Raw genomic sequence first — 27,801 nt, forward strand, 5'->3', positions numbered from 1 at the left:
GTAGGAGTGGGAGCTGGGATAAAGTAGGAGTGGGAGCTGGGATAAAGTAGGAGTGGGAGCTGGGATGGAGTGGGAGTGGGAGCTGGGATGGAGTGGGAGTGGAGCTGGGATGGAGTGGGAGTGGAGCTGGGATGGAGTGGGAGTGGGAGCTGGGATGGAGTGGGAGCTGGGATAAAACAGTGAGAGGGAGTTGGTATAAAATAGGATTAGGGGTCAGGATAAAGTAGGAGTGGGAGTTGTGAGTGTGTTTTGGGAGAAAGGGAGTTTTGGCTCTTGGGGCACTAGCACCAGTACTTGGGAAAGAGAGAACTGCTTTGTTGAGATGGACTCCACTTTAACCCAACTGGGATCAGTATCCCAGGGCGGCATGGTAGCACAGTGGTTAGCACTGCTGCCTCACAGCGCCAGGGACCCGGGTTCAATTCCGGCCTCGGGTCACTGTCTGTGTGGAGTTTGCACGTTCTCCCCGTGTCTGCGTGGGTTTCCTCCGGGTGCTCTGGCTTCCTCCCACAGTCCAAAGATATGTGGGTTAAGTGGATTGGTCATGGTAAATTAACCCTAGTGTCAGGGGGATTAGCAGGGTAAATGTGTGGAGTTACGGGAATAGGACCTTGGTGGGATTATGGTCGGTGCAGACTCAATGGACCGAATGGCCTCCTTCTGCACTGTAGGGATTCTATGAAACTCGAACAAAGAACAAAGAAAATTACAGCACAGGAACAGGCCCTTCGGCCCTCCAAGGTTGCACCGACCATGCTGCCCGACTTAACTAAAACCTTCCGGGGACCATATCCCTCTATTCCCATCCTATTCATGTATTTGTCCAGACGCCCCTTAAAAGTCACTATCGTATCCGCTTCCACTACCTCCCCCCAGCAATGAGTTCCAGGCACCATCACCCTCTGTGTAAAAGATCTGCCTCGTACATCTCTTTTAAACCTTGCCCCTCGCCCCTTAAACCTTTGCCCCCTAGTAATTGACTCTTTCACCCTGGGAAAAAGCTTCTGACTATCCATTCTGTCCATGCCTCTCATAATCTTGTAGACTTCTATCAGGTCGCCCCTCAACCTCCGTCGTTCCAGTGAGAACAAACCAAGTTTCTCCATCCTCTCCTCATAGCTAATGCCCTCCATACCAGGCAACATCCTGGTAAATCTTTCCCGTACCCTCTCCAAAGCCTCCATATCCTTCTGGTAGTGTGGCGACCAGAATTGAACACGAGTACACAAGTGTGGCCTAACTAAGGTTCTATAAAGCTGCAACATGACTTGCCAATTTTTAAACTCAATACCCCGGCTGATGAAGGCAAGCATGCCGTATGCCTTCTTGACTACCTTCTCCACCTGCGTTGCCACTTTCAGTGACCTGTGTACCTGTACATCCAGATCCCTCTACCTATCAATACTCTTAAGGGACTTCCAAAAGTCCCCAGATTTAAGAAAGACTTATATTTATATCATGCCTTTCAGAGACCATCAGAGATCCCAAGCACTTTACAACCAATGACATTTGTTTTAAGTGTGGCCAATGTTGTAATGTTGGAAACATAGCAGTCAATTTGCACACAGCAAGATCCCACAAAGTGACAACAATGAGATAATCTGTTTTGTGATGTTATTGGTGGATAACTATTGGCTAGGATAACTTTTCGTGCTCTGCTCTGAAATATCTGCCGAAGGATCTGTTAGTGGCCAAGGCATGAGACGTTATATTTGAGAAGTAAGTAAATGCCAAGATGTCTAACAAATATTTTGTATCTGTCTTCACAGTAGGAGTTAGAAAAAGAATCTCAAAAATAATGGGGAACACTGGGGCTAATGGGAATGAGAAACGTAAAGTAATTAATATCAAGAGAGAAAAAGAACTAAAATGAATGTGACTTAAAGCTGATACACCCAATGACCAACATGTTGGGGTTTGAAACGAGCTGCTCGCACAGATACATTAATTGCTATCTTCACTACTCTACAAACTAGGTTTAAAGTGTTTTGGGCCATCTGTATTCATGAAAGCCATTACATAAAAGAGAGTGTTTCTTTTATCTTCCAAAAGTCCCCAGATTTTAGAATGGTTCCAGAGGATTTGGAAGGTAAAAAATGTCACACTGCTATTCAAGAGGGGAGGGAGAAAACAAGGAACTAAGAATGGGGATGGCACGGTGGCGCAGTGGTTAGCACTACTGCCTCACAGCACCTGGGACCCAGGTTCGATTCTCAGCTTGGGTCACATGTAGACCAAACCAGATTTCCTTCCCTAAAGGACATTCGTGAACCAGAGGGTTTTTCCGACAATGGTTTTGTGGTCATCTGTAGATTCTTAATTCCAGATTGTTAGTGATTTCAAATTTCATCATCTGCCGTGGTGGGATTCGAACCTGGGTCCCCAGGACATTACCCTGGGTCTCTGGATTACTAGTTCAGCGACAATACCACTATGCCACTGCATACAGTCAAAAGCTTGCCACACCCTGGGGAATCCCGCTGTTCTGGCAAAACCATGTGTTCTGTCATCCTGCTTTTAAAGTCTCCATGCCTTGCGAATGTGGCCTCTGACACCTCCTGGATGCTGTGGTGAAGTTCATATTGCAGGAAAGCATGATGTTTGTGAGGTTTCCAGAGGCACAAGAGGGAACGGTGATGGTGACCATTATGGCAGACTGGGAGGTCTGTCCTTGCCCTGGTGTCAGATTCTAGGTCAGGCTGAAGGAGGAGGCAAGTCTCTGGTCACCTTCTTGAAATATCTGAGCCTCAACAGGCATTGTTCCTGTTTCACACAGAGGTGGGAGTATTGCACCTCGCAGGTGTGTGGTAGGTAGGGCCTTCGATGGAGAGCCCGCCTGATGCTCCCTCCTTGGAAAGCTTCCCCTCTCTCTGCCTCCACACTTGCACCTGCTGGTCATGCAGCATTTCCTTCATTCTGCACTGAAGTGCCAGCCCCGATTGTGCTCCAAAGTTTCTGCAGTGGGGTTTAAAACCCCCAAGGGCAAGAATGCTACCCACTGAGACAAAGTGGGCACTTAAGATTAAACAAATGTGATTTGGAGGGACCTCTTTTTAATAAACACAGCATATTGTACAGCTGTGTAACACAATACCAGCAATAATGAGGAAAGCACAGAACATATCAACATCTAAGAATGGATACGTAGTTGAAGGAAAGAGGAATGAATCAATATGGGAACACCTGACTTTAATTACTGTGCGGAGGACAAACTCCAGAATGGATTCATTGGATCCAATGGTCTGTTTTCAAGTTATAATTTTGATGTTTTCACCTTCTGTGTAATAGGACGGCACGGTGACACAGTGGTTAGCACTGCTGTCTCACAGCACCAGGGACCCGGGTTCGATTCCCGGCTTGGGTCACCGTCTCTGCGGAGTCTGCACGTTCTCCCCGTGTCTCCGTGGGTTTCCTCCGGGTGCTCCGGTTTCCTCCCACAGTCTGAAAGCCGTGCTGGTTAGATGCATTGGCCGTGCTAAATTCTCCCTCAGTGTAACCCGAACAGGCGCCGGAGTGTGGCGACCAGGGGATTTTCACAGTAACTTCATTGTAGTGTTAATGTAAACCTACTTGTGACACTAATAATAAATAAATAATAGATGAGTCTTTTGGATTACTAGTTTTAATAATTAATAATAATTTAATAATTACTAATCTTTTCTATGTTCTATGAGCAAAGCCAGTTGATGGAGGAAAGATGAAATTGCTTAGTCTTTTGGGAATGAAGTGCTCAGGACATAGCAGCCCCAGATATTCTGGCAAGTCTAAAGCAGGAAGGCGCTAGTGGGCATCAAAAATTGTGTCTTGTGTATTTCAGGGTCTTTGACCCATCAAAAGCATTAAATTTTGAGGACAAATTGTATAGGCTTGTAATCCCTTCAGTATAAAAGATTAGGGAGGGAATCAAATGGAGGTGTTTAAGATGATTGAAGGAGATGACAGGATAGGTAGAGAGAAACTATTTCCCGTGGTGGGGGAAATCCAGAACAAAGTTTGAGAGCCAGGCCATTCAGGTGCAATGTCTGGAAACACAGAGGCAGTGAAAATCTGTTGAAGCTGTAGTCAATTGAAAACTCCAAAACTGTGATTGACGGATTTCTGTAAACCAAGATTATTAAAAGTTACGGAACCAAGGCAGGTAAATGGGAGTTTTGATACAGGTCAGCTACGATCTGATTAAATGCCAGGATAGATGTGAGGAGCTGAATGGCCTACCTCTTTCTATCCTTATGCTTGAGAAATACACAACAGTCACAACTATGTAGGAAGATATTTGTTCGGTAGTACAGTGAAGTGCTGCAAAACCTCACAAATGAGTCAATTAGATAGATTCCAGCAATGCGAAGGCAGCACTGGTTTGTGTAGTTACTCTACTGCAAAGTATGGTAGGGTACCTGTGTACAACAGATGGAGGGAGCCTCTGAGCAACACAAGACATGTATTGAAAATTCTCAGAGACAATCCACGTTTAAGAAAACATTACTCACCTCAAAACTGGCAGACAAAATTGGAGAACATCTCAAAATTGAACAGAGCCATTATTATATTTCTGGACCGAGAGATTTGGACATTTCCAGGTTAATCTCTCTGCTCGGGCCACACTTCAGCTGCAACCATTTCAACACCACTTCTCAACCCTGTCGGAAAGGTGCTTAAAAAAAATTAAATGTCCATGGCCAGGACTAATGGAAGGAAGCTGCTTCCAGAGACTCCGACACCATCTCCCCGTTAAAACGTGTTGAGGTCTCCGCTCCGTCATGGCTGCCATCTCCTCAAGGAAAGAAAATGTGGATAAACGAACATTGTTCATGCAAATGGGTGCATATATAAAGCACAGACACATGGACAAGGAGGTCACACGAAAGGTGGGACTTTACTGTACAGAACTTGGAAAAAAAGAGAGTTGCTTGGCAGTTGATAGTTCACTGCTGCATTCTCCATGGCAACACCTCTAACAATCAGAGTCCACTTGTCAATGAATCAGCCCTCTCTTCTCATGCAGGATAAATTGTTGTTCCCTTTAATGTTGGTTTATCTTGCAAGCTGTTCTGCTGAGTGTAAGACTAAAAGCTTCGGTCAGATGTTTGTTTTTGCAGCAATATGTAGAGTGTTAGTGGGGAGGGAACGATGAGGGGAATGTAGAGCGATTTAGCTAATTAGGGTCATGACAGTTTGATGGAACGGCAGACAATTGCAACTATTATCATCGGGTGGTGGAAGCACATCTCCCTCATCCTCCAGTGTCATTCCTTTGGGTGCTCAGATATGGGTCGCCTACTCATTACCATAGGCACATAGCCCTGTGGCTGCAAAATCACTTTTACAACACTGACCTTTCAAATCCATTCTTGGGATATAGGTTTCACTAGCAAGGCCAACATTTGTTGCCTACTCCCTATTTGTCGTCAATAAGATGAGGTGGTGAGTGCCTACTGAATGGTGAAGGTGCTTCTAGAATGCTGTAAGATAGGATTTTCAAGATTCTGACTGATAATGAGGAAACAGCGATGCGTGTCCAAGTTAAGGCGATGTGTAACCTGGGGGACCAGGAGGAGATGGTGCACCCATGCATCTGCTGCCTACTGTTGCACTTGCGATGTAGCTAGAATTGCTACATTCAATCAGCTCACAATACATGAAGAAGATTCTCTTTATTTCACACCTCTTTAACAAAGATATCCTGTGCAGCTATATATTAAGAAATTCCACATTTGAGAATTATTTTGCTGTTACCTGTTCTTCAACGCTGTCGGTGGCTTCAGTTACTTCCGCTGTGTCGATGAGAGAGATGTTGCCAGGATCTGAGTCTATGCCCTCATAACTGGAAATAAGAAAAACAAAGTCTGTACAGGTGACACCTATTCTGACAGTTGCTGGGATACAGGTCTACAGGCCTCTAATAGTTCCAGTAAGTGCTTATTTGCAATGCATGAGCTTAGGCACATTAGCTGACTTCTCAACTGCCAAATCATTGCAACGTATCATAGAAATCATAGAAACCCTACAGTGCAGAAGGAGGCCATTCAGCCCATAGAGTCTGCACCGACCACAACCCCACCCATACCCTACCCCCACATATTTACCCGCTAATCCCTCTAACCTACGCATCTCAGGACTCTAAGGGGCAATTTTTAACCTGGCCAATCAACCTAACCCACACAGCTTTGGGCTGCAGTACGTAATGCAGTATGGTCCTCGCCAGAGGCTTACACAAGAACCCTTCTGACAGGGGTCAAAGGAGAGTGGTCAGGATTTGAAACCCTGGCGGATACCCCCTTCACCCAGCAGCTCAGAGGTGCTGAGGAACTGTAGCACCCTGCCAGCCCAGGTGAGATCAGGTGACTGAACATGGTTTGTGGCATCACGCCTGAGTCATAGAGTCATACAGCATGGAAACAGGCCCTTCGGTCCAACCCGAGATGCTAAACCGGGAAATGAACCGGGCCAAGTGTTAGATTTGGTTGTGGGAGAGCAATTTGGAGATAGTGACCACAATTCGGTGTCTTTTGTTATTGCAATGGAGAGGGATAGGGCCGTACGGCAGGGCAAGGTTTACAATTGGGGGAGGGGTAATTATGATGCGATTAGGCAAGAATTAGGGGGCATAAGTTGGGAACAGAAACTGTCAGAGAAAGGAACTAATGAAAAGTGGAATTTTTTCAAGGAACAAATACTGGATGCCCTTGATAGGTATGTTCCTGTCAGGCAGGGAGGAAATGGCCGAGTGAGGGAACCATGGTTCACAAAAGAGGTGGAATGTCTTGTGAAAAGGAAGAGGGAAGCTTATGTAGGGATGAGGAAACAAGGTTCAGATGGCTCGATTAAGGGTTACAAGTTAGCAAGGAATGAGCTGAAAAAGGGGCTTAGGAGAGCTAGGAGGGGACATGAGAAGTCCTTGGTGGGTCGGATCAAGGAAAACCCCAAGGCTTTTTACTCTTATGTGAGGAATAAAAGAATGACCAGGGTGAGGTTAGGGCCGGTCAAGGACAGTAGTGGGAACTTGTGTATGGAGTCAGTAGAGATAGGCGAGGTGATGAATGAATACTTTTCTTCAGTGTTCACCAAGGAGAGGGGCCATGTTTTTGAGGAAGAGAAGGTGTTACAGGCTAATAGGCTGGAGGAAATAGATGTTCGGAGGGAGGATGTCTTGGCAGTTTTGAATAAACTGAAGGTCGATAAGTCCCCTGGGCCTGATGAAATGTATCCTAGGATTCTTTGGGAGGCAAGGGATGAGATTGCAGAGCCTTTGGCGTTGATCTTTGGGTCCTCGCTGTCCACGGGGATGGTGCCAGAGGACTGGAGAATGGCGAATGTTGTTCCTCTGTTTAAGAAAGGGAATAGAAATGACCCTGGTAATTATAGACCGGTTAGTCTTACTTCGGTGGTTGGTAAATTGATGGAAAGGGTCCTTAGGGATGGGATTTACGACCATTTAGAAAGATGCGGATTAATCCGAGATAGTCAGCACGGATTCGTGAAGGGCAAGTCGTGCCTCACAAATTTGATAGAATTTTTTGAGGAAGTAACTAAGTGTGTTGATGAAGGTAGGGCAGTTGATGTCATATACATGGATTTTAGTAAGGCGTTTGATAAGGTCCCCCATGGTCGGCTTATGATGAAAGTGAGGAGGTGTGGGATAGAGGGAAAGTTGGCCGATTGGATAGGCAACTGGCTGTCTGACCGAAGACAGAGGGTGGTGGTCGATGGAAAATTTTCGGATTGGAGGCAGGTTGCTAGCGGTGTGCCGCAGGGATCAGTGCTTGGTCCTCTGCTCTTTGTGATTTTTATTAATGACTTAGAGGAGGGGGCTGAAGGGTGGATCAGTAAATTTGCTGATGACACCAAGATTGGTGGAGTAGTGGATGAGGTGGAGGGCTGTTGTAGGCTGCAAAGAGACATAGATAGGATGCAAAGCTGGGCTGAAAAATGGCAAATGGAGTTTAACCCTGATAAATGTGAGGTGATTCATTTTGGTAGGACAAATTTAAATGTGGATTACAGGGTCAAAGGTAGGGTTCTGAAGACTGTGGAGGAACAGAGAGATCTTGGGGTCCATATCCACAGATCTCTAAAGGTTGCCACTCAAGTGGATAGAGCTGTGAAGAAGGCCTGTAGTGTGTTAGCCTTTATTAACAGGGGGTTGGAGTTTAAGAGCCGCGGGGTTATGCTGCAACTGTACAGGACCTTGGTGAGACCACATTTGGAATATTGTGTGCAGTTCTGGTCACCTCACTATAGGAAGGATGTGGAAGCGCTGGAAGGAGTGCAGAGGAGATTTACCAGGATGCTGCCTGGTTTGGAGGGTAGGTCATATGAGGAAAGGTTGAGGGAGCTAGGGCTATTCTCTCTGGAGCGGAGGCGGCTGAGGGGAGACTTGATAGAGGTGTATAAAATGATGAAGGGGATAGATAGAGTGAACGTTCAAAGACTATTTCCTCGGGTGGATGGAGCTATTACAAGGGGGCATAACTATAGGGTTCGTGGTGGGAGATACAGGACGGATATCAGAGGTAGGTTCTTTACGCAGAGAGTGGTTGGGGTGTGGAATGGACTGCCTGCAGTGATAGTGGAGTCAGACACTTTAGAAACATTTAAGCGGTTATTGGATAGGCACATGGAGCACACCAGGATGATAGGGAGTGGGATAGCTTGATCTTGGTTTCAGATAAAGCTCGGCACAACATCGTGGGCCGAAGGGCCTGTTCTGTGCTGTACTGTTCTATGTTCTATGTTCTATGTTCTAAACCTCTTATTTCAACATTTTATGAAGCAGTTTCCGACGACCACGATTAAAAAGAACTTTTGAAAAAAATAGACTGATAGTTTTTTTATATTTATGTACAAGATAATCCATTTCAAAGCACATGTGGGCCTTTGATGTAAATAAATAAAATGTAATACAATTTCCCATCACTATAAAGTGGCAGAATTCGGAGTACAGAAGAGGACGTGGTGCTTGTGATTGTGCTCAATTCTCCACTTGATCGACCTGCTGTGTTTTTATTGTATTGTTTATACATTTAGCGTTACACCAAAATGTGGATAATATGCTTACGTTTAAATGTAATTCTTATTATTTATTTGCTTTTTATTTCATAAAAGCAATATACAATATGCAGAAAAACGGGTGAGATTTTCCAATTTTGGGGCTAGCGCAGTTGGAAAATCCCACCCATTGGGCCCGATTTTACCATCGAGTTACGCCCGTTTTCAGGCGCGAAAACCTGGTAAAGTCGGGCATGTGGCGAGTAGCGTGTTCCGTTAGTAAGTTTACATTGACTTAAAGAGCTGCACGCCCAACTTTACCGGCACTTCCCCCTTTACCACCGCATTCGCCCATCCAGAATCAGCACGAAACAGACATGCTCCACAGAAGTCCGATTCTGGCACTCCAGTTAGTGAGGAGATAAGTGCCTAGTGTCCGACGGCTCTCTGCTCGAGATCGGTGGTGGTGGTGGGGTCTGCTGCCACTCTGTTTGAGATCAATGGGGGAGGGGGAAGGGAGGTCCGCTGCCACTCTGCCTGAGATCAATGGCGGCGGGGGGTGGGGGGGGAGGGAGGTCCGCTGCCACCCTGTCTGAGATCGGTGGAGTGGTCTGCTGCCACTCTGACTGAGATGGGTGGGGGGGGGGGGAAGAGGTCCGCTGCCACCCTGTCTGAGATCGGTGGAGTGGTCTGCTGCCACTCTGACTGAGATGGGTGGGGGGGGGGGGAGGCAAGGGGCCCACGATCGGTCTGGGTGGCGGGGTGGGGGGGGGGGGGATAAGGGGGTCAGTAATGTTGTGGGGGTGGGCAATGTCTGTGGGGACCAGGGGGAGGCATTATCTGGCTCGGGAGGGATGTGGCAGGGGAGCCGCATTCTATCATTTTTTTTCTGCGTATGTGCAGTTGGAGGCGTCGATCGGAGCTGCAGGATTTTGGGTGCGTTAAGCCCCGCCCACAGGCTTCGACAGCGCAATTTGGAATCGCTGATATTTTTTCAGGCAGAGTGCGCATGGGGGCGCCTGAGAACGGGTCTAAAAGTCGGATCTGAAACACCCCCAGATTCAAGTCCGCCCAGCACTTAGAATCAAAATGGTAAAATAGGGCCCGTTGTGTTCAATGCTAATCAAAGCTAAGTTCAAACAGCTCCATAGCAAAGCTTTCAAACTCTGGGGATTGTAAGTTTTTTTTACATTAGTGAACCCAAATGAAACTTCCTTGGCAGGAACTGACCACCACCATACATCTTGTCTATATTTGAGCAATGCTTTCTCAAATTCAAGAGCTCCGACAACTCAAATGCTCCATGACTGAGATTGGGAACAGGCTAAGAATTGAAACCAGGGCCTGCCACTCTGTGCAGCTTGGTGCTGCTACTCGGTTACTGGGCTAGGGCAGCAGCTGATCTTTATGTGGTAAACTTGCCTGTTAACATCTTCAACTGGCACATCAGTCTCAGCTTGTCTCTCCTGGAAAAGATGGAATTTACATTTAACGCTTAATATTTGACAGTGCATTTCTATACAAAGAACAAAGAACAGTACAGCACAGGAAACAGGCCCTTCGGCCCTCCAAGCCTGTGCCGCTCCTTGGTCCAACTAGACCAATCGTTTGTATCCCTCCATTCCCAGGCTGCTCATGTGACTATCCAGGTAAGTCTTAAACGATGTCAGCGTGCCTGCCTCCACCACCCTACTTGGCAGCGCATTCCAGGCCCCCACCACCCTCTGTGTAAAAAACGTCCCTGTGATATCTGAGTTATACTTCGCCCCTCTCACCTTGAGCCCGTGACCCCTCGTGATCGTCACCTCCGACCTGGGAAAAAGCTTCCCACTGTTCACCCTATCTATACCCTTCATAATCTTGTACACCTCTATTAGATCTCCCCTCATTCTCCGTCTTTCCAAGGAGAACAACCCCAGTCTACCCAATCTCTCCTCATAGCTAAGACCCTCCATACCAGGCAACATCCTGGTAAACCTTCTCTGCACTCTCTCTAACGCCTCCACGTCCTTCTGGTAGTGCGGCGACCAGAACTGGACGCAGTACTCCAAATGTGGCCTAACCAGCGTTCTATACAGCTGCATCATCAGACTCCAGCTTTTATACTCTATACCCCGTCCTATAAAGGCAAGCATACCATATGCCTTCTTCACCACCTTCTCCACCTGTGTTGCCACCTTCAAGGATTTGTGGACTTGCACACCTAGGTCCCTCTGTGTTTCTATACTCCTGATGACTCTGCCATTTATTGTATAACTCCTCCCTACATTATTTCTTCCAAAATGCATCACTTCGCATTTATCCGGATTAAACTCCATCTGCCACCTCTCCGCCCAATTTTCCAGCCTATTTATATCCTGCTGTATTGCCCGACAATGCTCTTCGCTATCCGCAAGTCCAGCCATCTTCGTGTCATCCGCAAACTTGCTGATCACACCAGTTACACCTTCTTCCAAATCATTTATATATATCACAAATAGCAGAGGTCCCAGTACAGAGCCCTGCGGAACACCACTGGTCACAGAGCTCCAGCCGGAAAAAGACCCTTCGACCACTACCCTCTGTCTCCTATGGCCAAGCCAGTTCTCCACCCATCTAGCCACTTCTCCTTGTATCCCATGAGCCTTAACCTTCTTAACCAACCTGCCATGTGGGACTTTGTCAAATGCCTTACTGAAATCCATATAGACGACATCCACGGCCCTTCCTTCATCAACCGTTTTTGTCACTTCCTCAAAAAACTCCACCAAATTTGTAAGGCACGACCTCCCTCTTACAAAACCATGCTGTCTGTCACTAATGAGATTGTTCCGTTCTAAATGCACATACATCCTGTCTCTAAGAATCCTCTCCAACAACTTCCCTACCACGGATGTCAAGCTCACCGGCCTATAATTTCCTGGGTTATCCCTGCTACCCTTCTTAAACAACGGACTTGCTAATCTAGTTATGGTCTGCATAAGAGCAACATAGTTCAAGTTATGGTCTGAGGATTTCAGCTGGTACCACAAACAGAGTGATACTTGAGCAGATATGAATATATTTCAATGTCTGCTCCGTCTGAAAACAAACCCAGTCCTCTTATTTATAAAACCTACAAGTTTTGGTTAAGTGACGTTTCCCATTCGCTCTTCGAATTGTGATACTGGAAGGATTTTCCGTGGCGGCCCACCATTGCACAGTGGTGAGATTTTCCAGTCCCGCCGCTGTCAACGGGGTTACCTGTTGTTCACAAACTCTGTCACCGGGGAACCCGTGGCGGGGAATCGCTGTCAGTGGGACGTTAAGATTCCCCCGGCAGGAACATCCTGCCATTCATCTTCAATTTACCCATTATTACTAATCATTGCAGGGGAAGCAGATACATCAGCAACATTTCAGAGGCATCTGGACGGGTACATGAATAGGGAGGGAATAGAGGGATATGGATTGAGTTGGGGGCAGAAGGTTTTTTTTGTAGTTTGGGTAGGGCATCGTGGTCGGCACAGGCTTGGAGGGCCGGAGAGCCTGTACCTTTCTTTGTTCTCTGTATTGCCACTTCAGTTGTTAGCCTTTCCTGAAATTCTCAACAGGTAATTAGAAGAATGAGTTACTTTTGAGAAATCTAACAACAGGGTGCTGTAACAACCCTGGACAATCTTTTCAATGAACTTCCTTGTACTTTGTGAACAAAGACAAATCTTTAATCACCACCAACATCCTGGTGAAAGTGTTGGCCACTAGTAATATTTTGCTATATTTTTGACATTTATCTGAAGAGTGCGCCAAGGTTCCCCAAACCAAAAGACCGAGCCATACTCTCTGGGCGGGGCTTTTTCAGCCCCACCGGCTGCCAGGATCATCTGGTCCCACCAAACACCAAGGGACTTTTGACCAGCCTACCGGATCTCCCGTGGTGGGTCCCGCCAGGGCGGAGCTGGAAAATCTCAGCCTCTGCCTCTTCACAGGAAGAGACTGACTGGAAACTGACTTTATATTTTGCAGAAAGATTCATTAGCAACAGTTTATTGACTTTAAACTGATTCAGCCCGTCAAATTTTACCAGTAGACAAATGAAGGCCTTACACTCTATTATGAACTATAGTTCAGAGATTTAATGTTGCAACTGCAGAGAAAGACACTCCAAAGATAGAACCATAGAAAAATTACAGCTCAGAAACAGGCCTTTTGGCCCTTCTTGTCTGTGCCGAACCATTTTTTGCCTAGTCCCACTGACCTGCACTTGGACCATATCCCTCCACACCCCTCTCATCCATGAACCCGTCCAAGTTTTTCTTAAATGTTAAAAGTGACCCCGCATTTACCACTTTATCCGGCAGCGCATTCCACACCCCCACCACTTTCTGCGTGAAGAAGCCCCCCCTAATATTCCCTTTAAACTTTTCTCCTTTCACCCTTAACCCATGCCCTCTGGTTTTTTTCTCCCCTAGCCTCAGCGGAAAAAGCCTGCTTGCATTCACTCTATCTATACCCATCAAAATCTTATACACCTCTATCAAATCTCCCCTCAATCTTCTACGCTCCAGGGAATAAAGTCCCAACCTATTCAATCTCTCTCTGTAACTCAGCTTCTCAAGTCCCGGCAACATCCTTGTGAACCTTCTCTGCACTCTTTCAACCTTATTTACATCCTTCCTGTAACTAGGTGACCAAAACTGTACACAATACTCCAAATTCGGCCTCACCAATGTCTTATATAACCTTACCATAACACTCCAACTTTTATACTTGATACTCCGATTTACAAAGGCCAATGTACCAAAGGCACTCTTTACAACCCTATCCACCTGTGACGTCACTTTTAGGGAATTCTGTACCTCTATTCCCAGATCCCTCTGTTCAACTGCACTCTTCAGAGTCCTACCATTTACCCTGTACGTTCTACTTTGGTTTGTCCTTCCAATGTGCAATATCTCACACTTGTCTGCGTTAAATTCCATTTGCCATTTTTTAGCCCATTTTTCTAGTTGGTCCAAATCCCTCTGCAAGCTTTGAAAACCTTCCTCACTGTCCACTACACCTCCAATCTTTGTATCATCAGCAAACTTGCTGATCCAATTTACCACATTATCATCCAGATCACTGATATAGATGACAAACAACAACGGACCCAACACCGATCCCTGCGGCACACCATTAGTCACAGGCCTCCACTCAGAAGCAATCCTCCACAACCACTCTTTGGCTTCTTCCATTGAGCCAGTGTCTAATCCAATTTACTACCTCCCCATGTATACCTAGCGACTGAACCTTCCTAACTAACCTCCCATGAGGGACCTTGTCAAAGGCCTTGCTGAAATCCAGGTAGACAACATCCACCGCCTTCCCTTCATCCACTTTCCTGGTAACCTCCTCGAAAAACTCTAATAGATTGGTCAAACATGACCTACCACGCACAAAGCCATGTTGACTCTCCCTAATAAGTCCCTGTCTATCCAAATATTTGTAGATCCTATCCCTTATCACACCTTCCAATAACTTGCCCACCACCGACGTCAAACTTACTGGCCTATAATTTCCCAGATTTCTTTTGGAACCTTTTTTAAACAACGGAACAACATGAGCCACCCTCCAATCATCCGGCACCTCCTCCGTGAATACTGACATTTTAAATATGTCTGCCAGGGCCCCTGCAAGTTCAACACTAGCTTCCCTCAAGGTCCGTGGGAATACCCTGTCCGGTCCTGGGGATTTATCCACTCTGATTTGCCTCAAGACAGCCAGCACCTCCTCCCCTTTAATCTGTAAAGGTTCCATGACCTCCCTACCAGTTTGCCCTATTTCTGTAGACTCCATGCCTGTTTCCTCAGTAAATACGGATGCAAAAAAACCATTTAGTATCTCCCCCATCTCTTTTGGTTCCATACACAGTCTACCACTCTGGTCTTCAAGAGGACCAATTTTATCCCTCACTATCCTTTTGCTCCTAACATACCTATAGAAGCTCTTTGGATTTTCCTGCACTCTGTCTGCCAAAGCAACCTCATGTCTTCTTTTAGCCCTCCTGATTTCCCTCTTAAGTAGCTTCTTGCACTTTTTATACTCAAGCATCTGATCTGTTCCTTGCTGCCTGTACATTTCATACAACTCTCTCTTCCTCTTAATCAGTGTTACAATCTCCCTCGAGAACCAAGGTTCCTTATTCCTATTTACTTTGCCTTTAATCCTGACAGGAACATACAAACTCTGCACTCTCAAAATTTCTCCTTTGAAGGCCTCCCACTTTCCATTTGCATCCTTACCAGAGAACAGCCTGTGCCAATCCACACTTCCCAGATCCCTTCTCATTTAATCAAATTTGGCTTTTTTCCAGTTCAGAACTTCAACCCGAGGACCAGATCTATCCTTATCCATGATCAGGTTGAAACTAATGGCATTATGATCACTGGATCCAAAGTGTTCCCTCACACTCACATCCATCACCTGCCCTAACTCATTTCCCAATAGGAGATCCAATATCGTATCCTCTCTAGTTGGCACCTCTATATACTGATGTAGAAAATTCTCCTGAACACATTTTACAAACTCTACCCCGTCTAAACCTTTAACAGTATGCGAGTCCCAATCTATATGTGGAAAATTAAAATCCCCTACTATCACAACTTTGTGTTTCTTGCAGTTGTCAGCTATCTCTCCGCTGATTTGCTCCTCCAATTCTCGCTGACTATTGGGTGATCTATAATACAAGCCCATTAATGTGGTCATACCTTTCCTGTTTCTCAGCTCCACCCATAGGGCCTCTGTAGACAAGCTCCCTAATCTATCCTGCCTGAGTACCACTGTAACATTTGCCCTGACCAACAATGCCACCCCCCCCACCTTTTATCCTCTGTGTAGGTTAGGTGGATTGGCCATGCTAAATTGCCCCTTAGTGTCAGGGGGTTTAGCAGGGTAAATATATGTGGTTACAGGGATAGGGCCTGAGTGGGATTGTTGTTGGTGCAGGCTCGATGGGCCGAATGGCCTCCTTCTGCACTGTAGGGATCTGGGATTCTATGAAAGAGTTGACAGGCCATTGGGGCAGTCCTGTGCTTGGAATGCTCCTAGTAATCTGACACAAGGGAACAGATTTCAGTGGAGTCGGGAAATTCCAGCGACTTTCATAATGGCGGGTGGGACCGACATACTGAGGTCCTGCTCCTATTTCCGGATGATCTTAGTTTTGCAGGCTGGAGGAGGGGTCATCAGGTGGGAAATCAAACTCAGCAGGGCTATTTGAAGGGCTTTAACCCTTTAACAGTGTGGGAGTCATAAATTTATGGAGTAGGCGTAAAAGTTTGTGAGGGGCAGATAAGACAAGTACAGTTATACAGACCTTAAGTGATTTAAATCCCCAGTATTTTAAAAAAAAAATTAAAATCTGTCTGTTAAGCAAAAAGAGTAAATGCCTGTTGCTGGAGTGCAACAATTGACAGGCCATTTGGTGCGTCTTAGAAGAAACCATTAGCCGTCCATTCCTGTGGGCTCAATAGATTCCATTGTTGACATTTCTCAAGGGCTGTTATTACAGCTGAACTCATAAGTGAATGCTTGGTTGAGATTCAAAAGCTCCGGAACTACTTATTTCAGCAATTGGGTGAGAGAGTTGAGTTCACATTTTCATTGATAGTTTTAAGAAGCTATTGAAGGATTGGCTGTCTTTGACGTGGTTAGTAAATAGAAGGTTGTTTTTGCAACAGATTGAACAGTTGGGAGTTTAAAATCTTTGCAAATAAGAGCTTTCTTTCTCCCCCAAGTGTGTGTGAGTGAGAACACTTGTATTGTTAGAAACTTATATATTTTTCATCTCAACTCAGCTCCCCAGGTCAGTAAATACTGGTTGAGTGGCTATGGAGGTGGTATAGGGATATGAGGGGACATAGAATCATACAGGTTTACAGCATGGAAACAGGCTCTTCAGCCCAACTTGTCCATGCTGCCCAGTTTTTACCTTTTTACCATTATATTATTATACATTACATGGGAAGATGCGGGCTAAAGGGCCCAACAATCTTATTTAAAACTGGGCCGCATCTCAAGGAACAACCTGCCTTTGCCGGCTCTGAATTGCCTCTGGAGACAGTAGGCCTGACTCCATCATGGCCTTGTCTCCCAGAAGTGAAAATCGTGTGCGCGTTCCATGGAGACGGGTTTGCCAAGTGAGGAGATTTACCCACTCAAAATTCTCATCTTGATAGCAAAATTGGTAGAATTCTCACAGGAAGCTGGTTATTAATGATAGTGGTTCTGCACGGAAACTAATTTTACTGGTGGATTCCCAGTAGCTTGTCATTGCTTTGCACAGCTATAATTAGTGATTTGAATGAACGTATCGTAAGGACCTATGTGCATACTTGGAGGTGATACAAAACTTTATGAGAGTTAGGTCTTTGGGTGAGGATACAAAACTCTCACTGGATTGAAATACTTTGAGGGAATGGGCATACATCCAGTATATGTGTTTTGATACAGCTAAGTGTAGTGTTGTGCATGTGGGTAGAATGAATATAATGGATATGCACACAATGCAATGTTCTGTACTAACAAGTGCAGAGTAGGAAAAATATCCAAGTGTCGTACACAAATCTCCAAGGGTTTATGAGTAGCGCCATGGGGTAATGCTAAGAGCAAATACAATATTAAGTATTCGTAGACACTATTCTGAAATTGAGTCCTTCTGTCTTGGTCTCTAGGTGTAAGACTTGGTTCTTAGACAGACTGTATCTGCTTAATTAATACTACTTACTTTATTAGTACTACTTCTAAATAGGCTACAAAGGGAGCATGATTCCAACCTCCCGCTTGGAGAAAGATTAACATATGACTGACCAGTGTCAGTGGTGCATCATCATCTACCTTGTAAAGGGAAGGCGGTGGCATAGTGGTATTGTCACTGGACTAGTAATCCAGAGTAATACTCTGGGGGCCTGGGTTCAAATCCCACATGGTAGATGGTAACATTTGAATTAATTATTTTTTTTAAATTGCACTGAAAATCTAATGATGACCAAAACAGAAAATGCTGGAAAATCTCAGCAGGTCTGACAGCATCTGTGGAAAGAGAATAGAGTCAATGTTTCAAGTCTGGATGACCTTTCTTGGCCCTCAGGGAAGGTGGCTTGGAGACATAAGGGTTTTTCCTCTGCAGTTGGTAGGACATCATCATCTGCAGAATAGGACAACACTTTAACAGCTTTCCTGTCAGTATAGCTGGAGAGCTGAGTATCGGTGTCAAGATGACTGAACTGCAGGGACCACAAAGACTTTGCAATGAAAGACTGACTCAAAATAGAAGAATGAACAGAATTGATCTTTTGACTCTCTGGGACACTCTGAGGAACTTTGTTGCTCCCTTGAAGGACTCAGGGAGGAAGCTTCAGAAAAGGAGTGATCTTTAACTCCTGGGAAGCCTGTCCTGGCAGTATCATCAATTGCTGTATTGAAGACCGGAAAGGCATTGAAGACCTGAGATTTCAATCAACTTCGATGATGAACAAAAAACGACCAACTTTCTGTAAGACTGTCAGGAGAAGAGGAGATCATTTCTCCATGATTTTAAGGGAAGACCGTCTACGTTCTGTAGGTAGTGGTAAGAGAGCCACACTTCACTCTATATGTGGTTGCGCCACTATGGGCAATGGGAAGAACTGCTGAGAATATGGAGACAAGACAACCTCATACTCTGTAATGAGGGAAGCATCCCATGGAACTAATCACAGTTTTAGAAGTGCTAAAGATTCTGAATTCCAGTTCTGAAAAGAAGACAACTTTCAGCTGGGACTGAAGTACGGGAGGCAATTAACTTTCACCCTGGGAAGGTATCAGCTCTTTAGCAATTTGATCCTCCATGAACTCTAACTTAGACTCAAGCAAAGCATCCTCTGTGAAAGACTCTTCATGGACAACAAGAGATATAATAGGCAATACATTGGTAGATTCAAAAAGACAACAGAGACTTCAGATGGTGCATCCATCAATGGGGAGGTTGAATCATTCTCTACGACCTCTTCCTTCAAGAGACCACTCAGTACCGCAAAGGGGTCTTCCTCTTCACTCTTTAGGAAGAGTGAAGGTCATTATGGGGATGGTCACTGTTCTGCAGTGCCTTCTGTATTCCACAGAAATTCATAGCTTCCTTGTTTGTCCAGGGTCTAGTGGATGGTGTCTCTGTGAAAGAAAGTAACTTACTGAGTGTATAAACTTTGTCAGACCGCTGAAGTCTGAATTTCCACTGCTTTGAAGCAAAATGTTGAAGACTGTTGCACGCAAGATGGTGACTCGTTCAAATTATGAACATCACCTAGTTTTACTAGGATTCCTAGAAGTACGCCAACATCGTCACTCAACAAGGATATATGTTTTTAATTTTTACACCATTCTTGAAGTTACAAATGTGCAGAGTGGATCAGGCAGACCCGAATCCATCTCTTTGCTCGCTCCAAAAACCAAATTCCAATTGAATTCAATTCATGGTCCCCACAAGAGAGACAAACAAGATCCAAAAGGACAAGAGAAGGCATTGCGCCCCATCTTGGGCTTGATCTGATGCTTGATATTGTGAAGAACATAGAGAGAATCAAGGTCTATTGGACCTTGCAGCGAACAGGAGCAATTATCCTGTCTTTGAATGGAAAGTCTATGCCTCCTGGACCTTGTAACATGATGCCTGATGGATAAAGGGTCATTAGCTGAAGCCATTCGAGATCATCTGCTAATGTGCTAACAGCTGTTCTTGTATCAATCTTAAAATAAATATCAAAGACTTTAACTTGGACTATAAGAAACTAATGGTTTGGATCAAGACCATCTACTTCCTCTAGGAACTCTGCAACGTCATCCTTTTCCATTCCTTGCAAGGAATATGTTTCATAAATACTTGCTATCTGCAACTTTGATTAAAATTGCTGGATTTGAAGAAATGCTTGAAATGTCCAGTTCTGCCACACTGGAAGCATTCCATCCCTCTTGCAGGGCAGTCTTTGTGTCTATGCTGGTTTTATGCTCCACAACACAGGCATCTCAAAATGGCTGCTGGTGTAGAGTTTCCAACCCTTTTTGGCTGGTTTGGTGGGTTTTTATACAGGAGGGACCAGTGCCTGTGGACCTATCCAGTCCACAGAGTCACCATGAATTACAGCCCGATTAAATGCTTGAAGCTTGGCCTGTCTCGCACGCTGGACCACTTGATCCAATAGAATATCACCTTTGGTCTGCAGAAATTCAGAGTTTCTCATCCTGAAGTATTTTCCCTCCAGAGAATCTTTTTTGTTTCTATCAGGAGATTACATGGATGTTGATGGTTGGGAGGGGAAGGCACCTAGGCTTAGTCTCACCATAACTGCATGGGCCATGCCCAATTGACCAGTTAGTCCTTTCCAGGACTTTTTCCTTTACTCACCAACACAAAGATATTCAGCACAACAGTTTACGCGGGATAATTTTCCAAATAAAATTTGCCAGCAATGGTTTTCCAAATGTCACAATTAACAAAGTCATTATTTCCATTAATGACAGCGGATTAACAATCTGTCAACACTCACCTTTTAGGCTCACTTGGGTGAAATGCCATTGAATAGCAGAACTGGAGTCCATACAACCATATACTGTGTATCAATGCCACCCCACCTTCAGGATGGGAGGGGTAGGAACGAAAAGGTGACAGGGGATGTGAAGTTCTGTTTGCTTAGTCAATACATCTCCAACACCATCATTCTTTTTACTGGAAGTTTCAGTGACATTTCTCAGATGTTTTTACATATTTGTCAATAATAATTACACTATAGCCTGCATTAAGATTGTACAGTTGCATTATTATTCAATTGGACTCTGATACTGCCAATTTACGGCCCTAGGAAATACACCAATATCTGCAACAGCCTGAGTCCAGCCTGTTCTTGATGCATAGAACATAGAGAACATAGAAAAGCTACAGCACAAACAGGCCCTTCGGCCCATAAGTTGCACCGAACAATTTCCTTACCTTCTAGTCTCATCTATAACCCTCTATCTTACTAACCTCCATGAACCTATCCAAAAGTCTCTTAGAAGACTCAATCAAATCCGCTTCCACCACCACTACTGGCAGCCGATTCCACGCACCCACCACCCTCTGAGTGAAAAACGTACCCCTAATATCTCCTCTATACCTACTCCCCAGCACCGTAAACCTGTGGCCTCTCGTGACCACCATTTCAGCCCTGGGTAAAAGCCTCTGAGAATCCACTCTATCAATACCGCTCAACATCTTATACACCTCTATCAGGTCACCTCTCATCCTTCGCCTCTCCAAGGAGAATAGACCTAGCTCTCTCAACCTATCCTCATAAGGCATACTACTTAATCCCGGCGACATCCTCGTAAATCTCCTCTGCACCCGTTCTATGGCTTCCACATCCTTTCTGTAATGAGGCGACCAGAACTGGGCACAGTACTCCAGGTGAGGTCTGACCAGCGTCCTATACAGCTGCAGCATTATCTCCCGATTTTCTAAACTCAATTCCTCTATTGATGAAGGCCAGTATTCCATACGCCGCCTTAACCACAGCCTCTACCTGCGACGCCGCTTTGAGCGTCCTATGAACCCGGACCCCAAGATCCCTCTGTTCTTCCACACTGCCAAGCATCTTACCCTTAATATTATATTCTTCCAACCTATTCGATGCACTGGTTGATATGAATGTTTTAATCTTTGTGCTAAAGCTGCAAAGAGGAAATTAATCACTTGGTAGCTAATTCAGAAGATACAAATGCCAGTTGAAAGAAAAAAGTGATTTGCATTTAATTAGCACCAGCAATATCACAAAGTGCTTCACATACTTGAACAGACCTGGCTTGTTAATGGGTCTACTATGTGTTTTGAAGGCGGCAAGATTCCACAAACACCAACAAAACGAATGATGATCTTCTCTGTTTTTGTTAGGGTTGGCTAAGGAAGGAGGATTGATGAGAACGCCATTTTGGCACAGTGGATAGCACTGCTGCCTCACAGCGCCAAGGACCCAGGTTCAATTCCCGGCTTGGGTCACTGTCTGTGCGGAGTCTGCACGTTCCCCCGTGTCTGTGTGGGTTTCTTCCAGGTTTCCTCTCACAGTTCGAAAGACGTGCTGGTTAGGTGTATTGGCCATGCTAAATTCTCCCTCAGTGTACCTGAACAGGCGGCAGAGTGTGGCGAATAGGGGATTTTCACAGTAACTTCATTGCAGTGTTAATGGAAGTCTACTTGTGACACTAATAAATAAACTTTATTTTCTTCCTATAGTGCAGTGGGGTTTTTAATGGCCACTAGAACAGGTTAGTGAGGCCTTGATTTGATCTGTCACCTGAAGGACAGCAAGTCCAATAATAGAGCATTGCCTCAACATTGTACAGGCGTGCCAGCCTAGGTTGTACATTCAAGGCACTTCAATTAATAATTTTCCTGACCTTCAGATTGTTATTTTCTTCGCACCTATCCTCAACGTCATGGTCCTGCAGATGGCGACATACTACAGCAAGCCTTCATTGTGGAAAAATAACATATCAAATGTTAAAATCCCCCACTGTTTAAATGAACATCTGATTACAATTAATAACTTTAGTGAGGAAGAGGTATCACGTGTAGAAGGTCTCTTCAGTTTGCTGACTATGCGGATAAAGGGCCTATTCGAATTTCTCCCTCACCCATCAGCTCTAACCCTTTTCCCTTCAAGTTGCTGGAAGTTCACAGGATCTGGGCATCACTGGCTTGGCTAGCACTTCTATTACCCGTCCCTAACTGCCCTTTGAGAGAAGGTGGTGGTGAGCCAGCTTCTAGAACAGCTGGCGTTCATGTGGTGTAGGCACTCTCACAGAGTGAGCTGTGGTGAGGGAAATGTGGCATCTGGAACCTTAGCGAATGACGATACCAACAGTCTAAGTGATTTAGGGATTACAAAATGCAGAGGAACGACAGAGAAGAAAAGTGGGTGAATTAGGGTCAACCTAAAGAGAATGAGGGGGAAAGAAAGATTGGATTGAGAGAGCAAAATGTAAGTATTTTTAAAATTATAATTTTAAAATTCTCTAACAATTGTAGGAATGAGACGCTGCTGTTTAAATTATTCCCTTTCTGGCATTGCAGGAACATAGATCTCATCATTGAAAAGATTATTATAATGTTAAGTAACAGCTATAACTTTCTGCACCAACTTTCATTAGCATTCAACAACAAATACAGCAGTATTTTGAAACTAATCGGGATGCTGGCAGTAAGTTGCCATCCGTGCAAGGAATGGTGTGGGGACAATCCTGCAGCTTGTGCCAATCCACTGGGGAACATTTCCTCACGACAAGCAGCTGGATGCATGTGCCATTAAATTCGCTGTTACTTTGGCAGAAAAGTGTGGGCCAGAGTGTTTCACAGCTTTGCTACAATTCGCAAGCAGAGCTATTTCTTCCAAAGTTTAAGACCCATTTTCTGACCCGACCTCACTTGGTTTGTTTCTCATATCAGAATAAAAATCCCAAGGCATCCGGAAGCCTCACTGTAGTTGTTTGACTGATCCTCTAGGTTAATTTGGGAGGGGAAAGGAAGGAATAAATCCATACCATATTTGGCATTCTATACTATCCCCATGGTCCTGCAGACTGGCAGTTGCTTCATCTCTTCCTGCAAAGAATGAAGGAAAAAGAATGAAAAATCACATAAGAACTTAGGGATATAATATAGAATAATCGGAGGGTTCAGAGTGAACTTAGGGATATAATATAGAATAATCGGAGGTTTCAGAGTGAATTTAGGGCTATAATATAGAATAATCGGAGCGCTCAGAGCAAATGATTATGATGGAGTGTGGTAATCATTTAGAAAACAATCAAAAGTGGAGAGGTTTATGGACGGAATTCCAGAGCTTGAGGCCGATGCAACTGAAGGCACGGCTGCCAATGGTGGAGAGATTAAAATCGGCGCTGCTGAAGAGGCCAGAATTAGGGAGGACTCAGTCATATTTTAGAGTTTCAAGAGTAAATCTCTTACCAGCCAAAGCGTAGCATTTCTGTGTTTCTTTGTCTTCTGTCAGCTGAGTCATGTCACTGTAGGCACGAATCATCCGCCAACAGAACTCTCTTCGTTTACCATACTGTAAGTCATAAAAGCGTTAATAGAAGTGCTATACTTTGAGATAATGGCTCGGTGAGGTTAACTTTGTTAATATATTTAAAAATTGCAATTTAAAGAAAGCACAAGGACTTGCATTTATATTCATCCTTCACAATCTCAGGGCATCTCTTCAATCTCATTACAAAAGCTTTTGAAGTGTTGTAATATAGGAAGAACAGCATCCAGTGCGCATACAGCAAAAAGCACAAACAGCAACACGACAATGACTGGGTAGCCTGTTTTCTTTTAGTGAATAAGGGATAAATATTGGTCAGGTTTCCAGGACACCCTTACTCTTCTATGAAATGGTGCCATGAGATCCTTTATATTGTCATCGTCAACAGTCGCTCAAAATGGGGATGACATTTGCCAGGCTTCATGATTTGTGCATCCATGGGTGACTCAGCAGGCCAATCCTGGAGCCACAGGTCTTTGGGCAGAGGGGATAAGAGGAAGGAGGTGGGGGTGAGTTTGTGTTCTCGAACCAGGGTCCTGCTCTCGCTCCTTCTGCTTTGTTGCCTCTCCACAGCAGAGTTTATGCAGTCGGTTTCCGACTGTGTTGCGGCTTATTGGATGAGATATTGCCACATGCCCCAGAGTTCTTCCCATGCATCAATGTCCCCTTTTCAGTGAAGCCTTCAGACTGTCCTTAAAACATTTTTGCTGTCCTCCTTGAGATCAGGTGCCACCCTTAAGTTGTGAAAAGGGGATCTGCTTGGGGAGCTGATTATTTGGCTTGTGGATGCAGTGTCTCGACCAGCAGGGCCGATGATGGAACATGGATCTTTTCCATACACAAGAATACAAGAAATAGGAGCAGGGGTAGACCATCTGGCCTGTCGAGCATGCTCCACCATTCAATACAATCATGGCTGATCCTCATCTTCAACTTCATTTTCCAACCTGCTCTCCATATCCCTTGATTCATGAGAGATCAAAAATCTGTCTATCCAGGACTTCAATGGATTCACAATGGAATATCCACAATCTTCTGGGGCAGAGAATTCCAAAGATTCGCAACTCTTTGTGTGAAATAATTTCTCCTCATCTCAGTCCTAAATGACCTTATCCTGAGATTGTTCCCCAATGTTTTAGCTTCCCAACCAGAGGAAACAATGGCAAAATCTTACAAAAAAATAGCAGAGTATTGTTTCCGGTGAGGAAACCGGCGTGTTTCTCTCCAGATCTTACGACACTCTGTCAAAAAAAATCAAGAGGCTGCATTTCAGGCTTCAGTAAGAAGTCTAACAACACCAGGTTAAAGTCCAACAGGGTTATTTGATAGCAAAAGCCACTAGCTTTCGGAACAGGCTGTTCCTTCGTCAGGTGGGTGGGAGTTCTGCCACCCACCTGACGAAGGGACAGTCTGTTCCGAAAGCTAGTGGCTTTTGCTACCAAATAAACCTGTTGGACTTTAACCTGGTGTTGTTAGACTTCTTACTGTGTTTACCCCAGTCCAACGCCGGCATCTCCACATCATTTCATGGCTTCATACAGGGGTGGGGGGGGGCAAAGCACACCAGCAAAACCCAGTTGCAGAGATCTTTTTTATAGAGAACTAAAGATCAGTAGTAAAATTAAAAACAAATTGAAAACCTCATTAATAAAATATGGATGCAGAGCCAGATGATGTGTTGTAGTTGCAGCATGTGGGAGCTGGTGGACTGCATTGTGGTTCATAGTGACCACATCTGTAGCAAGTGTTGATTACTCGAGGAACTTCAGTTCTGAGTTAATGAGCTGGAGTCCGAGCTTCTGACATTGCAACACACCAGGGAGGAGGAGAGTTAACTTGATGCTGTGTTTCAGGAGGCAGTCACACCTCTTAGTTAACTATCTTAAATTTGGTCAGTGGTCAGGGACAGGAAGGTGTGACTGTGAGTGAGGCAGCTGGAGGTATCCAAGAGGTAGCATTGCAGGAGCCTCAGCCCCTGCCCTTGGCAAAGAAGTTTGAGATTCTTATTCCTTGAGTGGAGGAGAACAGGGACTGTAGGGAAGATGAGCAGACTGACCAAAGTACTGGTGGTGCAGAGAGAGAGATAGAGAGAGCGGTGTGTGTGTGTGTGTGTGTGTGGGGAGGGGGGGGGGGGGGGGGGGGGGGAGGTTATAGATAACATAAAGGCAAAAGCTAAGACATACATATTGCAAAGGTCAGTGGCAGGCTGGAGGAATCAGATACTTTTAAAGACCAACAAAGAATTACTAAAAAAGAGCAAAGGTAAATTATGAAATCTTAAGATTGACTGGTCTATAATTCCCTGTTTTCTCTCTACCTCCCTTTTTAAATAGTGTGATTACATTAGCTACCCTCCAATCTGTAGGAATTGTTCCAGAGTCCATAGAATCTTGGAAGATGACCACTAATGCATCCACTATTTCTAGGATCACTTCCTGTGGTACTCTGGGATGTAGATTATCAGGCCCTGGGTATTTATCGACCTTCAATCCTATCAAACTCCCCAACACAGTTTCTCTACTAATACTGATTTTCTTTAGTCCCTCCCTCTCACTAAAGCCTGTGTTCCCCAACGTTTCTGCTATGTTATTTGTGTCCACCTTTTTGATGATAGAACCAAAGTATGTATTTAGTTGATCAGCAATTTCTTTGTTCCCCATTATACATTCCCCTGTTTCTGACTGCAATAGACCTACATTTGTTTTCACCAATTTCTATCCAGATATCTTGCTATTTCTTCCTTGATGATAGATTCAAGCATTTTCCCCGCTACAAAAGTTAAGCTAACCGGTCTATAGGTACCCATCTTTTGTCTACCTCCTTTTTTAAACAGTGGCATCATGTTTGTTGTTTTCCAATCTGTGGGAACCACCCCAGAGTCCAGCGAATTTTGGTAAATTACCACTAGTGCATTTGCTATTTCCCCCGCCATCTCTTTTAGTACCCCGGGATGCATTCCATCAGGGCCAGGAGACTTGTCTACCTTTAGCCCCATTAGCTTGCCCAACACTACCTCTTTCGTGATAATGATAGTTTCTAGATCCTCATCTGCCATAGCCTTCTCGTCATCAATTTTTGGCATGTTATTTGTATCTTCCACTGTGAAGACCAACACAAAATACCTGTTCAATGCCTCAGCCATTTCCTCATTTCTCAATATTAAATCCCCCTTCTCATCCTCTAAAGGACCAATGTTTATCTTAGCCACTCTTTTTTGTTTTATATATTTGTAGAAACGTTTGCTATCTGTTTTTATATTCTGAGCTAGTTTACTCTCATAATCCATCTTACTTTTTAATAGCTTTTTTCGTGGCTTTCTGTTGACCTTTAAAGATTTCCCAATCCTCTAGTTTCCCACTAATCTTTGTCAGTTTGTATGTATTTTCTTTCAATTTGATCCTTTATTTCCTTAGATATCCATGGCTGATTAGCCCTCTTCCTACAGTCCTTCCTTTGCACTGGTATATACTTTTGCTGAGCACTGTGAAAAATCACTTTGAAAGTCCTCCACTGTTCCTCAATTGTCCCACTATAAAGTCTTTTCTTCCAGTCTACTTCAGCCAACTTCTCTCTATCCTATTGTAGTCTCCTTTGTTTATATTCCCCGCAAGCTTACTCTCATATTCTACTTTCCCCTTCTTAATCAGCCCCTTGGTCTTCTTTTGCTAAATTCTAAAATGCTTCCAATCCTCAAGTCTGTTGTCTTTTTCTGGCCAATCCATATGCCTGTTCCTTGTATCTAATACTATCTCTAATTTCCCTTGTA

General features: G+C 44.6%; 1 protein-coding gene across 6 annotated transcripts in view; it reads right to left on the reverse strand.

The window, feature by feature from the left end:
• LOC144511068 (regulator of microtubule dynamics protein 3-like) overlaps positions 1-27,801 on the reverse strand; it is a 62,657-nt gene that overhangs the window by 17,334 nt on the left and 17,522 nt on the right. For 2 of the 6 annotated variants that reach the window (XR_013500746.1, XR_013500745.1), the window contains exons 4-9: positions 23,957-24,059; positions 23,530-23,590; positions 22,387-22,459; positions 10,408-10,451; positions 5,734-5,821; positions 4,488-4,768 (exon numbers count right to left, since the gene is read on the reverse strand). Coding sequence is in view for 1 of the 6 variants with exons in the window: in XM_078241040.1 (XP_078097166.1) it covers positions 5,734-5,821; positions 10,408-10,451; positions 22,387-22,459; positions 23,530-23,590; positions 23,957-24,059 (369 nt within the window). In the remaining 5 variants the exon portion in view is untranslated. Of the gene's footprint in view, positions 1-4,487; positions 4,772-5,733; positions 5,822-10,407; positions 10,452-22,386; positions 22,460-23,529; positions 23,591-23,956; positions 24,060-27,801 lie in introns of all 6 variants that reach the window. The other 4 variants (XR_013500744.1, XR_013500743.1, XR_013500747.1 and 1 more) reach the window with 2 other exon arrangements.

Source organism: Mustelus asterias, chromosome 24 (genome assembly GCF_964213995.1).
Source record: "Mustelus asterias chromosome 24, sMusAst1.hap1.1, whole genome shotgun sequence".
Classification (NCBI taxonomy): domain Eukaryota; kingdom Metazoa; phylum Chordata; class Chondrichthyes; order Carcharhiniformes; family Triakidae; genus Mustelus; species Mustelus asterias.